This window comes from Mesoplodon densirostris, chromosome 2 (assembly GCF_025265405.1).
Source record: "Mesoplodon densirostris isolate mMesDen1 chromosome 2, mMesDen1 primary haplotype, whole genome shotgun sequence".
NCBI lineage: Eukaryota > Metazoa > Chordata > Mammalia > Artiodactyla > Ziphiidae > Mesoplodon > Mesoplodon densirostris.
This window is the reverse complement of record NC_082662.1, coordinates 103812959-103828315: the sequence shown is the minus strand read 5'-3', so window position 1 is coordinate 103828315 and position 15357 is coordinate 103812959. Positions and strand designations below refer to the sequence as shown.

General features: G+C 36.1%; 2 protein-coding genes across 4 annotated transcripts in view; one reads left to right on the top strand and one right to left on the bottom strand.

The window, feature by feature from the left end:
• Window positions 1–4887, top strand: part of TSPAN2 (tetraspanin 2) — a 42528-nt gene extending 37641 nt beyond the window's left edge. For 2 of the 3 annotated variants that reach the window (XM_060086699.1, XM_060086713.1), the window contains exon 8: window positions 1498–3623. In XM_060086699.1, the coding sequence (XP_059942682.1) occupies window positions 1498–1563 (66 nt within the window). In that variant the 3' untranslated portion in view covers window positions 1564–3623. Of the gene's footprint in view, window positions 1–1497; window positions 3624–4710 lie in introns of those variants that run through there. The other variant, XR_009530843.1, reaches the window with a different exon arrangement.
• Window positions 4888–12971: 8084 nt separating this feature from the next.
• On the bottom strand, window positions 12972–13831 carry TSHB (thyroid stimulating hormone subunit beta). Its single transcript, XM_060086686.1, has 2 exons — window positions 13670–13831; window positions 12972–13226 (listed from the first exon to the last, which is right to left on the bottom strand). The coding sequence occupies exons 1-2, from the start codon at window positions 13829–13831 to the stop codon at window positions 12972–12974; spliced, it is 417 nt and encodes a 138-aa protein (XP_059942669.1).
• Window positions 13832–15357: the final 1526 nt, after the last annotated feature.

Genomic DNA, 15357 nt, shown 5'->3' with positions numbered 1-15357 from the left:
ACCTAAATGTAAGACCGGATATTATCAAACTCTTAGAGGACAACATAGGAAGAGCACTGACATAAATCACAGCAAGGTCTTTTTTGATCCACCTCCGAGAATAATGGAAATAAAAACAAAAATAAACAAATGGGACCTAATGAAACTTAGAAGCTTTTGCACAGCAAAGGAAACTACAAACAAGATTAAAAGACAACCCTCAGAATGGGAAAAAATATTTGCAAACGAATCAATGGACAAAGGATTAATCTCCAAAATATATAAACAGCTCATGCAGCTCAATATTGAAAAAACAAACAACCCAATCCAAAAATGGGCAGAAGACCTAAATAGACATTTCTCCAAAGAAGACATACAGCTGGCCAAGAAGCACATGAAAAGCTACTCAACATCACTAATTATTAGAGAAATGCAAATCAAAACTACAATGAGGTATCACTTCACACCAGTTAGAATATGCATCATCAGAAAATCTACAAACAACAGATGCTGGAGAGGATGTGGAGAAAAGGGAACCCTCTTGCACTGTTGGTGGGAATGTAAATTGATACAGCCACTATGGAGAACAGTATGGAGTTTCCTTAAAAAACTAAAAATAGAATTAGCATATGACCCAGTGATCCCACTACTGGGCATATACCCAGAGAAAACTTAATTCAAAAAGACACGTGCACCCCAATGTTCATTGCAGCACTGTTTACAATAGCCAGAACATGGAAGCAACCTAAATGCCCATCAACAGACGAATGGATAAAGAAGATATGGTACGTATATACAATAGAATATTACTCAGCCATAAAAAGGAATGAAATTGGGTCATTTGTAGAGACATGGATAGATCTAGAGACTGTCATACAGAGTGAAGTAAGTCAGAAAGAGAAAAACAAATACTGTATACTAACGCATATATGTGGAACCTAGAAAAATGGTACAGATGAACCGGTTTGCAGGGCAGAAATTGAGACACAGATGTAGAGAACAAATGTATGCACACCAAGGGGGGAAAGTGGCGGGGTGGGGCAGGGGTGTGATGCATTGGGAGATTGGGTTTGACATGTATACACTGATGTGTATAAAATGGATGACTAATAAGAACCTTCTGTGTAAAAAAAAATAAAATTCAGAATTTCAAAAAAATTATATATATAAATTAGATTTGGGATTAACCTGAAATATAAAATTCTAAAACCAGTAGTGTATCAGTCTTTTATAATTATTAAGAACTGCCCTATAAGCTAGAAATAGAGTCCTTTTCTTAAAGCAGAGTCGTGCTATTTTTTAACAATAATAAAATAGGAATGTATTTTAAGCAGCTATCGGAAGTCTTTAACCAGTAGCCATAATTAAGTAGTACATATAAAAGTGCCACTTATATTCAGTAATTATTGGTTATAATTATTTGTTAACTTGAGTTAATCATGCAAGCAGTTTGCTGGCTTTTTTTAAATCAATTTTCATCATTTGAAAGTCATTAATAAGTGGTTCCTTCTGTTTCAGATCTTTGGCATGATATTCAGCATGGTCCTTTGCTGTGCGATACGAAATTCACGAGATGTCATATGAAGCTTCTTCTACATGAAAATTGTAATCTAGAGCATACAAATGTCACAGGAGCTGTCTCCTGGCTCATTTTTAATATTCAAAGGACATTCGAAGGATCTAAAATAATTTGCTGTTAATTGTACATTTGCACATGTATGTATGTTTGGCTCATTACTGGTTTACCCCTTGAGTGAATGCCTATGTATGTTGACTGAAGCATATTCATGTGTGATCTGCATGTTTCTGGTATATGCATAATGAAATCTGTTTGCTGGGAATTCCTGATTCTTGTTATGTGAGAGAAACACATATTTAACTCGCAGAAAAAGATCAAAAAGCTTTGATAAACTTTAAAAACTTTGTTATTTAGGAAAAAAATATGATAGTGGGTCAGTTTCTCAGACTCTAGCCATAGGAAGTTAGATACAGAGAATTCAGGGATTTCTAGTTTATGGAAGCAATAAGCTACAGGAATTGAGACATCATGGTGCAGTGTTAAAAGTAACTGTGTTTGGGTTAGGTGTAAGGGTTTCCTGGGATTTTTTTTAATATACATACTCTCCCCAGAATTTAGGGCTAAACACATCTGTAAAACTAAATATAGCTTTTGGAAAATCTAATTTGACTAAGTCAGACTTTCCTAGTATTTAAAAAACAAAACAAAACAAAAAAAATCTTGCTCTGGAAAGAGGTGTCACACAGACAATCACATGCCCTATAAAACTGAGAGTTTTTAGGACTAGAAAGAAAATCTTTTAACAACTTTTTAAGGAAATATTTTTGTTCTTATATAAAGACATTTAAATATTGCTTTATGACTTTCCTTTTCTGACTCTTCTCTGAACTACTGTAACCCCCACATACACAAAAGAGCTTTTATCTCCAACTTTTCTGTGTTTCTCCAGATGTAAGCATAGAAAGACTAAAGCAAGAGATCTGGCAGTTGCAAATTGTGGGAAATAGAATTTTTACTGGCACTGTATCTTTGAAATACCTCATAACTTGAGTTTACATATTTTCCTAATTTTTTGGTATTTTTCTTATTTATTCACCTAGAGAATTCTTCTTTATAGATTAAGAACTACAGTTTTCGGCACTTAAAATATACTATATCATGAGCATCCTTAGCCAAACCAAAATAAAGAAAAACATCCTCTCCTAGTTTTGTGCACACAACAGAGACAAGCTAAGGAAACAAAAATACACACACAACAGAAATATGTTCCTTCTGTGCAGTCTCCTATAAAAATAAAATGTTTGTGTTCTTTATGGTCTTGATGCTTCATTGTAATCCCAAATTTACAATCTAAATTGACATATACGTCCATTTTTAAATAGCAACTTGGTACATTTAGTAAATCATGGATTTTTTAAAATTACATTTTAAAAGACCACACAAAAATGAAATATGGGGGACTTTTGGAAACCCCCAAGTAAGTTTATACTCATGTGAGAACACAAGTCTTTGGGTCTGCACTAAAGGAGAGTGTGCACTCCGAGAAAGTTTTACAAAACATTTTGCTGAGAACACGTAACCATTTGAAGTAATCTCACTCCCATAGGGAACCACATTTCTCCTGCCATACTTGCTACTGCTACTAACTGAGGAGGAAGATTTCTAGAAAAAAAGCCAGACTGGAAGCAAGCCAAAAATTTAATTGTGCATGGCTACTTTGCTGTGTCTGTAGCTAACAGAAAGATTATTTTAAGAAACTCACTTCATGAAATAGATGTTTCTACCCTGGTAGTTGAGAAGTAGAGCTTTTTAAGTAAAGAACAAAAAGCCACCATCTCTCTTGGTGGCTTATTTCACCTGTCTGCCTGAAGACAGGAAACAGGCTTAAGGGCATACTTAGGTTTCTTCCAGCTCAGAATCTTCTGGGATTCAACAAAAGTGAGTTTCATTCTATATCTGAATTAACCTTAAAGAAGTCTAGCTAAAAGTGGAAGAGTAGAGATTTGTTCCATATGTAATTAAAGTGTGACTTTTGGGAGTAATTTTTCTAAAATATGTGCCATGAGTAAAATTAGAGAATTTCATCTCTGAGTGAGGGTAGAATTATATACATATATATCTTGAATCTACATATGCATCTTGAATATATATACATATATAACTTGAACATATGTATATGTGTGTGTGTATATATATGTATATACACACACATACATATATACATATATGTGTACAAATATATACACACACATATAAAGTTTTGATTATATCTGTTTACCTGAACTAATTTGAGATCAGGCCCAAAGATTTTCTTAAATGTATGGTGCCAAGGCACAGAATTAAAACTTCTTGATGAAATATTTTAAGTTATTTCAAATTAAATTTTCTATGTACCAGAATTTCTTGTTTGATTTATCTTAAAATCCTGTTATATCTTTATACACACTCATTCAACTTATCTAAATGCCTAACTATCAATCAACCCAAATAATATGGTGAAAAAGGAGAGTAGTAACCTTTCTATAGTGTTACTAATAGGAGCTGGGCTTAAAAACAACACTCTAACAAAGTTATTGCATATAGTTATATTTCAATTAATATTGTTTCACCCGAATTACACCTCTTTTCCTCAGAGTAGCTCCTTTGTCATCCATAGTACAACCTGTAAAATTACACACTGATACAGAGGCCAGTGTAACCGCCCGTGCAGTCACCAATGACAGGTGCTCTCCTTTCCCCTGTGAGCAGTGCCAGTAGGTTTGGCGTGGTGAGAATGAGGCTCCTAGAAAGATGGCAGTGAAGGAGATAGCATATTTTCCCTTCTAAAGTAAGTTTATCAGAGATTAAAAAGAAGAGACCCCCACCATGTCATGGGTAAAATGTGGTTTCCATGGCCCCAAGGGCAACCCCTTGATTTCAGCAGCCCCATTTTCCCCACCCCTAGGAGGGAGCACTAATGAATGCTTGAAGCTAGTCACTTAACTACATCATCTTAGTTTGGCCTCATCAAAATCAAATTTGTGTTAAGGTATATTTTAAGACAGACAAATGGTTTCTATTTTCTTTCAATATGACTTTTTTTTTCTATAAAATGTACTTGTAAGGTACTGTATGTAGGTGTCTTTTGAAAGGTAAAAAGACTACAATGCAAAATGTTATTAATCATTTTGTTGGTTTTCTCATTTTAACAACAACCACTAAATACATTTCAGGAATCCACTATTCAGATGGCTATCTCCTGGGGACACGGAATACATGAAGAATAGAAGTAATATGTCCTGAATGTTGCAAAGCAAAATCTATGCTGATTTCACAAAGTTTTTAGCTAATATGCCAGAAACACTTCCAAAATTTTCGTGTTGTTTTTGTTTTTGTCCTGTATAATTTATGATGGTTTTACTTATATTAAATAGAAGAAATTTAAATTAAATTAAAAGAAATAACCAACAAAGTGCCTAGCATGCCTGGCACTAATGAATATTATTACCTATTGTTACAATTATTATGTTTATGAGTTTTTGTTAATTATAAATCAAACGTGTAATTGTGTATAACTAAAGATACTTCTGCATGATACCAAATACCTATTTGAACACATTCATTTGCTGAATTAATGAATAGTTTTTTATATATTTCCCAATTCTATTTTAATTTAAAGACTACATATCAAGAGCCATAGCTACAGTTCCTATATTTTTCTCTGGGCCTGCTCTGCCTTGTAAGATGCAACCCATTCTAATATTAGAATTGTTTTCTTACTTTGTTTTGGAACTACTATTTTGTACACTTGAAAAAACTCTTTATAAGAATGCTGATATGCTAAGATGAACAAGACAAGTCTCTGTCCCCAAGGAGGTTAGAGTGGAAAAAAGGCAAGTATAATTACCATGAGGTAAGTGCTATGATAATCATTAACCTGGAGTGAATCCATTCAGCCTTGGGAAGGATGGTCAGAGGAAAGAGGTTTCCTGAATTTTGAGGTCACCAAACTGAGTCCTGAAGAACCCATACAAATGAGTCAAGTAAAAAGAAATAGAGGTAGAAAGGAAAAGGGGATTACTGAGGAACAGTATGAAGAAGGCCCTGAAACAGAGAAAGCATGGAAACATTCAAAGAGGGAAGGTCAAGAACTGAGTTGATAAAGGGCCCTGTTAAACTGTGCTAAGAAGTCTTAGGTTTGTACAGAGGTCCTTGGGAAATTTTTAAACAAAATCAAATTAATTTGATTAATTGATTTAATCAAATTAATTTTTACAAAATCAAATTTCAGCCTTTTAAAGATTACTCAGCTTTAGTATAAACAATGATTGGAGGGCAAAGGCCAGGGTCATGAGGATTTCTAACTAATGAAATGCAAATTCTACCAAGAAGTAGTAGACAGATGCAAGAGAAATTGAGGGAAAGAGGAACCTAGAGTCATGCCTAGGTTTCTTGGCAGCTGGAAGATAGTGCTGTACAGGAGGAAAAGCAGATTGTACTGATGATGCAAGTTGGAGATGACTACAGGACATCCAAGAGGATATATAAACAGGCACTGGATACATGACTCTGAAGCTCAGGAAAGAAGTCTAGACTAGAATTGTAGTTGAGGAATCTGCAACATAAAAGTAGTAATGCCCAGATTTGAACAATATGAGCCACCTCTCATATTTAAGATCTCAGTGATAAAGTTTAAAAATTATAATCTCCTACTCTAGTAAGATAAAAGCCCCAAACAATTCTTTACTCCCCATGCATTTCTTAATCTCAGACTGGAGTGTCTCTTAGCTACCTGCATTCCTTCGATAGCTGCCATCTAAACTGTCTTTTAATGCAATGAGTGTAATTCCTTAGGACAACCAAGGTTGAATGAATACAAATTGAAGTTTCTCATATGCTCTACATTTAACAGTGTCCACAAGGTCAACAGGACACATAAGATTATCACAACACTAGCCCTTCCTTCACAAAGTTTATAACCTTCACCCCTACAGCACCAAGAAAATTACATTCCCAGAAGGAAGTATAGTCCAGAACTATATTACTGTTGCCTGCTAAACACCATAGCATAGATTTTGAGTCATCTTAGAGAAAAGGGGTATGAAGGCATGACAGGAGAAAATGTTGACTTCAGCCTCATTAAGACTGGTTATAAATACCATGAATGTATTACGTTGAGACTCCAGATATGTGACCTCCACTGGGCCCTCTAGGGAAGCAGAAAGGTCAGGGAAGATCAGGACTAAAACTTGTCCTGAATATTGGACTATTAGCAAGTCTTTGTTGACCTTACTGAAAACAGTTTCAAGGGGAGATAGGAGTGGAAGTCAAATTGTAATGGGTTAGGAAGAGAATGAGAAGTAAGGAAGTAAATATTTAGTGTAAGGGTCTTGCTCTGGTCTGATTGTTTCTCCCTAAAATTCATATGTTGAAATCCTAATGCCCATTGAGATAGTATTAGGAGGTGCGGCCTTTGGGAAGTGCCTAGGTCATGAGGGTAGAAGCCTCATGAATGGGATTAGTGTTCTTATAAAAAGAAACCCTACAGAGACCCCTTGCCCCTTCCACCAAGTGAGGATACAGTAAGAAGGAGCCAGCTATGAAGCGGGAAGAGCTCTCACCAGAACATGACCATGCTGGCACCATGACCTTGAACTTCCCAGCCGGAAGAGCTGTGAGAAATAGATTTTTGTCATTTATAAGCTATCCAATCTGTGGTATTTTGCTATAGCAGCCCAAACAGACTAAGACAGGGCTATTTCACAAAGAACCTGGAATAAGAATTCAAGGAGAGAGGGGTAAATAAATATAAGGTTGCACAGAGTCGAAAGAGAGCTGTTTGCTTTTGCTTTTTTTTTTTTTTTTTTTTTGGATGAGAAGCCATTCAAGGATGCTTTATACTGAAGCGAAGGAGTCCATAAAGCGGAAGCAAGAGAAGATAGAAGACGAAACAGCAAGGTCCTGGAGGAAACGGAGGATGGGATGAGGAGCATCTTTTGAAACTAGTGGAAAAGATGCTGAATCAATCAGTAATTTTCAGTTGAAACAGTGTCAGAAACCCAACTCTAGCTTAAGCAGAACAGGAAAGTTATGACTTCTTTAAGGGTTGAAGCTGGCTTCAGATTAGACCTACTGATATCAGAAGGTCTCCCTTTCCTCACTCTCTTGTTCTTCTCTGGGTTGGCTTTATTCTCAGGCTGGCTGTTTCTAGGAGATGCCAAGGATGGCTAGCAGTGGTTCTAGGTTCACATTCTAGCAGCTTAGAAACCCCAACAGGCCAAGCACTCCTCTTTGTCCAACAGTTACAGTTAAAGCCCTGAGACTGACTCCTACTGGAAGAGATTAGGTCATATGTCCAAACCTTAATCCGTCAGGCTTGGTTGAGATTAAGTAGCAAGCCTACCTCCATCAGCTCCACTCAAACCATTTGACTTGGAAAAGGATGGGGGGAGAGCCCCCAAAGGAAAATCAAGGTGCAGCTACCAAAAGAAGGGACATGGATGTTAGGCAAAAATTGTAGGTGAAAGGAGGGTAATAGAAGTAGAGAAAGTGAGACAGAGTTGTGTTAAAAGATAAGTAAGAATTGGCCAAAAGAAATGAGAGGGTAAGGAAGAACCCAACACTGAACGTTAGAACTAGAGTGGAAGATACCATGATATAAGAATTTTTATGGCACTTTTTCTTTTTTTTTCTTTTTTTTTTGGATGAGAAGCCATTCAAGGATGCTTTATACTGAAGCAAAGGCGTCCATAAAGCGGAAGCAAGAGAGTTGCTACTTAAACAACTCAGACTTGCTGCTCAATAAAGGGGGGAGAGGTAATTTCTTATATAAAAAAACAACATTTTAAAAATTGAGGTATAATTGACATACATTATATTACTTTCAGGTGTAGAAAATAATGATTCAATACTTGTAAATATTTCAAAATAATCACCACAATAAGTCCAGGTAACATCTGTCATCACACATAGTTACAGAATTTTTTTCTTCTGATGAGAACTTTTAAGATTTACTCTCTTAGCAACTTTCAACTATGCAACACGATATTATTAACTACAGTCGCCATGTTGTACCTCGCCATGACTTATTTATTTTATAACTGGAAGTATTTTCCTTTTGACTCCCTTCATCCATTTCACCTACCTCCCCACCCTACACCTCTGGCAAGCACCTACCTGTTATCTTTTTCTATGGGCTTTTTTGGGTTTTTTTTTCCACATATAAGTGAAATCAAATGGCAATGATTGGCAGTCTTTCTCCATCTGACTTTTTCACTTATAATACACTCGGCGTCCATCCATGTTGCCGAAAATGGCAAGATTTCCTTTTTGTCTGCTGAGCAGTAGTCCATTATATATATCTACTACATCATTAACCATTCATCCCATCAATGGACACCTAGGTTGTTTCCAAATCTTGGCTATTGTAAATAGTGCTGCAATGAACGTAGGGGTGCATATGTCTTTTCCAGTTAATATTTTCATTTTCTTCAGATAAATATCCAGATGTGGAATTGCTGGATCATATGGTAGCTCTATTTTCCTTTTTTTTTAAGGAAACTCCATACAGTTTTCCATAATGGCTCCACCAATTTATAACCCCACCAACAGTGTACAAGGGTTCCTTTTTCTCCTTGTTATTTGTTGTCTTTTTGATAATAGCCATTCTAACAGGTGTGAGATGATATCTCATTGTGGTTTTTATTTGCATTTCCCTGAAGATTAGTGATGTTGTACATCTTTTCATGTACCTGTTGGCTGTCTGCATGTATTCTTTGGAAAAAATGTCTATTCGGGTCCTCTGCCCATTTTTTAAATCAGGCTATTCATTTTTTTTTTTCGATGTCAAGTTACATGAGTCTTTGTATATTTGGGATATTAACCCCTTATGGGATATATTGTTTTCAAATACCTTCTCCCATTTAGTAGGTTGCCTTTTTATTTTGTTGATAGTTTCCTTTGCTGTGCAGAAGCTTTTTAGTTTGACGTTTATTTAGTTTTGCTTTTGTTTCCATTGTCTGAGGAAACAGATTGAAAAAAATTATTCCTAATACCAATGTCAAAGAGCATACTGCCTACATTTTCTTCTAGGAGTCTTATGGTTTCAGGTCTTACGTTTAAGTCTTTAATCCATTTTGAGTTGATTTTTGTATATGGTATGAGAAAGCAGTCCAGTTTCATTCTTTTGCATGTAGACGTCCAGTTTTCTCAACACCATTTATTGAAGAGACTGTCCTTTCCCCATTGTATAGTCTTGGCTCTTTTGTTGTATATTAATGCATATATGCATGGTTTTATTCTGAGCTCTCTATTCTGTTCAGTTGACTTAGTGCCTTTTTTTAATGCCAATACCACACTGTTTTGATTACTATAGCTTTGTAATATAGTTTGAAATCAGGACTGATGATGCTCCAGCTTTGTTCTTCTTTCTCAGGATTGTTTTGGCTATTTGAGGTCTTTTGTGGTTCTGTACAAATTTTAGAATTATTTGTTCTAGTTCTGTAAAAAATGGTATTGGAATTTTGATAAAGATTGCATTGAATCTGTAGATCACTTTGGGTAGTATGGACATTTATTTTAACAATATTAATTCTTCCAATCCATGAGCACAGACTGTCTTCCCACTTATTTGTGTCTTCTTCATGTTCTTTCATTAGTGTCTTATAGTTTTCAGTGTACAGGTCTTTTACCTCCTATTTATTTTTGATGTAATTGTAAATAGGATAGTTTTGTTAATGTCTCCGTTAGTTTATTACTAGTATATATAAATGCAACTGATTTCTGTACATGATTTTGTATCCTGCAATTTTACTAAATTCATTTATTAGTTCTCACAGTTTTTTGATGGAGTCTTTAGGGTTTTCTATATATCGTATCATGCAGTAGTGACCATTTTACATTTTCATTTCCAATTTGGATGCCTTTTATCTTTTTCTTGTCTACTTGTTCTGGCTAAGACTTCCAATATATTGGTAAGAGTGGATATTCTTGTCTTGTTCCTCTTCTTAGAGAAAACGTTTTCATCGGTATGATGTTAGCTGTGGGCTTGTATATATGACCATAATTATGTTGAGGTACATTCCCTCTAAAAGAGAATTTTTATTACTTGAAGTTCCTATTATCAGGAAGCATCACGCTGTTACCTGCCAATATATCATCTTGGTACATTCACTTACTTCTAAAGAGTTTGGCCATTAGAAAGGCAGAGATTGATGCTGCACCAATCCCAAATCCATTTAGTTATGAAAGAACTTTTTATATTTCAAAGTCAAATGAGAAACAAGAGGGACTCTTTTTTTTTTTTTTTTTTTTTGAGGTACGCAGGCCTCTCACTGTTGTGGCCTCTCCCGTTGTGGAGCACAGGCTCTGGATGCGCAGGCTCAGCGGCCATGGCCCACAGGCCCAGCCGCTCCGCGGCATGCGGGACCCTCCTGGACCGGGGCACGAACCCGTGTCCCCTGCATCGGCAAGTGGACTCTCAACCACTGCACCACCAGGGAAGCCCAAGAGGGACTCTTTTTAAAGAACTGAATCTCAAACTTCCTCTGCCAAAAACTGACTTATTAAACTTCAGGTTGAATTAAAGACCAGTTCAGAAGATGTTCCAAAATTTCCATCTTTCTCTTCTCACACAAGCAATAATTCTTCACTTCCCCATCACTAAGTTCTCTATTCATTCTCCCACTTCTAAACCCAAAGAATACTAATACATTCCAAAATAGCATTTCCATATACCCAAGTTTCTGGATCTAGCTGAGGTAAATTTTTGATCATGCCAATTCCTAAGCTCTTTTCTAAGGATACTTTGCCTTGGACAACTCCATTTTCAAAAGTAGTTTAATATAATTTATATATGCACTAATCCAAATGGACTGCCTTCACTGGAAGGAAACAAGTTGTCTCTAATTCACCCACTCTAGGGCTCCATGGTGATACAGGCCACCACACCCATGTCCAGGCCTAGTCTCCTCCCTGAATGTTGAGGAAGCCCATTTAATCAATGTCTTCTGAGCTGGACTGTTTATAAGGGGCCTCACTGAACCCCATAGACTTTCCACAGCTCAAGTCCTTGGAAAACATTTTTCAGATTCTGTGAAAGTCATGTGTGATTAGTGCCAGTTAGGTTTGATTAATCAAAAATCTATATTTGATATACAGTTTTCAGAGGTAATGTTTTAATCCTACAGCTTTAAGTGTCCATATTGTCAAGTGATATGAGAACCCCAAACCCCAGATTAATATTTGGAGATCATGATAACATTGACTTCAGATGTTAAGGTAAGAATAATGCGGATTCATGACTTTGCATATAAATGTACAACTATTCTGTCCCGATTGGAAGAGCATGGGTTTGGTACTAATCCATCTACACCACCTTAACTTCCCCCCGTGGACACTGTCACCCTGCAGGCATTCACAACATGCCCAGATGAATGCAACCAATGACTAGGATATAACAAAGACAACCAGCTCTGCTGACAATTGATTTTCACCCAATGGCAGCAATTTGCATGGAGAAAAATGGAAAAATATAGGATAAGTCATCTTTTTTGAGGTCAAGTCTGCAGGGCACTAGGTCTGTCTCACTTCACGCAGCTATTGAAACCAAACTCCCATGAAAGAGTACCTAAGGAAGGAAGAGAAAAATAAACCACTCTCTAAGCACATTTACTGGAAAACAGTGTTTAACTATTGAAGGTTTAGGTTAGAATTTAGGATGATTCCTCTCTGTTAGATCCCTTAGCACTCTACCACTATTCCTAAAATCTTTCATAATCATACTAGTTTTACATTGAAAGCCAAAACAGCGTAAGTTGCTGGAAAGTGTCTCAAATTACCTTAAAGACTACAAAGGATTTAGACTTCTACATGTAAAATGATCGTGGCCTCTTTTCTAGGCTTTTGGAGTATAACTTTCATAAGTCAGTAGGCCCACCAGAGTAATTAAATTAAATAGATTAAAATATACTGTTTACTGAGTTTTGGTGAAGTTTTATCTTGTGTATTTGAATGACAGGATAAAGTAGTATATTGTAGATTTCATATATTCCTTACTCTCCCTCTCTACTCCAGCCCCGTTTCAGCCTTTGGAAGTAGGTGTCTCCAGTACGCTGATGCCATATGTTCCTTCAGCCGCTGATCACATTACTCTGTAGCTTTCCCATATTCATTTTCTATGTCAAGACAAACCTCGTGGCCCTCTGTTAAGAGAGCCTGATTAAGGCTATCTTTCATTAGTATTTCATGTTCCTGTTCTCCATTTTACCTGCACTCTGCCCTTTCATGTGGAAACCATCCTTCATATGAGCTGGAAATGCTCTTTCACTCACCTTTTCTTCTAAAGCCCTTAAGCTCGCTAATGCATGAATGGGTATGGGTATGGATGAAATAGTACTGAAATGTACACATGGTGTTGTGAAATATATCGATATTTTATTAGTTTTATTCCAGGTAAACACATTTAACCAAATTGCAAATTACATCGCAATTGAAGTTAGATAGAAAATCCCACCACATAGGACTTCTGAGGTTTGGTACAGTAGTTTGTTTTGATGACCTCATGTATACAATCATTATAGTCAGTATTACACTTGCCACACTTACAGCTTATAGCTACAGGGTAGGAGAAATAAGGAGTAACATGGCGTGGGCATCCTGGTATTTCTACAGTCTTGTACATGAAGTCTCTATATGTACAAACATCCTGGGACAGAGCATATTTGGGAAGAAACAGCTTGCCATTGAAGTCCTGAGGAAAGAATTAAAAAAGGAGCATACTGTGATAGGACTTTAGAAAATATATAGTTAATGGAAACAGATAAAAATCAATTCACTTATATTCCTTTGTCACAAACAGGACTGGAGGAGGATACTTTAGTTCCATTCCCCGGTACTAACTCAACATATCCACACTAAATTCCATAGAGACAAAAGTGACACCCCCTCTTTTACCTTATATCATGAGAACAAGATAAGTTTTAAATAAGTTTTGGAAGTAAAACTGTTATAAAATTATCTGTATCCACTGTGATGAGTAGATACTGTAACCTGTGTACTCTAACTCTACAGAGCCAATAACCATTAGATTTTGGAAATTAGGTTGTGTTTTATCTTATTTTCTCTCTGGATAGAAATGGACTGAGTCTAGGTTTATCTAATTTTCAGCTAAAAGAAGTGAAATGAACTACATACCCGTGTCATACAATATCCAGCACAGATGGTAGTGTTGATGGTTAGGCAGTAAGCACACTCTTTCCTTTCGACATGCATCATATACTCAGTTGGAATACAAAAAGCCATTGCTTGCCCACATGCAAGGCCAAAAAGCATGGACATCAGGAAGATAGCAGTCATGCTAAATCAAAGATAAAATTAAAGAATCTATTACATGTATCCTTTAGGACATTCAGAAGGGACATTCAGAAAGAGCTATAATGTGTGTGTATGTGTGTGTGTGTGTATAAATATATGTGTTTATTGAATGCCTACTTTGTCCTAGGCCCTATATTAGGTGTTTTTACATAGTTAATACTCTCAGTAACCTTTCTTTATATACTTAGATGTGGCTATGATCCACATATCCCATAGTGACAGAGCTCACATAGTGAAAGTCCTGCTTGCAAGTGCCACTTAGCTCCACTGGGCAGTAAAATGGCAAGTCTGAAACACTATAACAGAAAAGTGGCAGGGACACATGTGTCAACTAAGTACAAAATAATTCATTCAATGGAAACAATAAAAATACCTGCCTTTATCATTATAAGAAGTGAGTTAACAGGCTTCAGTAAGGGCTTTCCCAGAAATGTGCTTTTCTAAAAACTTTCGTTCAATAGCTTAAAAGGCCAACAAATTGGTCATAATAAGAAAAGGCAAAGAAATCAAGGAAGTGCATAATCAAACTTCAGTACCAGCTCAATGCAAACAGTCTTGCATATGATTCTACCCAATGCCTGTCAAGAAAGACAAGGCTAAAGGTCAACTAAAACTACCACTGGTGTTAAGGGGCTAACCCAGAAATCTAAAAACCCCTCTTCTCAACCCTTAGGCTATCCTTTAAGTTTGAAAGAATTAGAGTTGGAAAAATAAAATTATTTTACTCAGAAGTTGTATGGAATTCATTATCTTAAAAAGATTGTGGAGGCAAAAAATACAGATTGACACAATGAGAATAATACAGTCAAGGACGACAGGTCCACTGTAAGTTAGCCAGGAAAGTAAAATAAGTTTTGGGTGCATGGAAGACAACAGAGGATCCACTGTGCCTCAGGCAGAATACGTACCTTTATAGAGCCTGTCTGATGAAGATTGTGTTCACTAACAACTGGACTTTGTAATGAGTTGGATAATGTTACGACTTATAATTATTTAAGTTTTGTTACTGAGAGAGGGTAATCAAGTTTCAGACTTTTGGATGTAAGTTGATCACTTCAAAGATTGTACAGTTAGCTAGGCATATTTGGATTTTTTTCCTTCTCAAGTATCATTGTCAGAAAAGAAAATACATATATTAATGGAGTAGTTTTACCTTTGAACACAAACTTGTTTTATTATTCTATTAAATAAATTATAATTCATTAAATGTTGTTATTCAATCATGAAAAATGTATCAAAATTTTTCTCAAATTTTTTCTCAAATCTATCAATTATACCCCAAGAGCATCTTTAAGCTACATACACTGAAACTTCCATTAACTGAAATCTCATAGACTCTGCCTCAGTTAACAAGAATTTTTGTCTTTAATCAGCTCGTAAGAAAAAAATGAAGCCACATTCAACAAGCTACCAGGTATTTATTTTAAATGTCAATTTCCAGAGGTTAGTGGCCATTCCAACCAGTCTCCTATTTGGAGAATGAGAATTGCCAATAAATTAGACAAACA

Excerpts from the sequence above, each read along its gene's own strand:
- TSHB (XM_060086686.1), bottom strand. The coding sequence starts at position 13,831 with ATGACTGCTATCTTCCTGATGTCCATGCTTTTTGGCCTTGCATGTGGG. Across the intron at positions 13,227-13,669 it reads CTGGATATTGTATGACACGG|GACTTCAATGGCAAGCTGTT; the intron begins GTATGTAGTTCA and ends TTCTTTCCTCAG.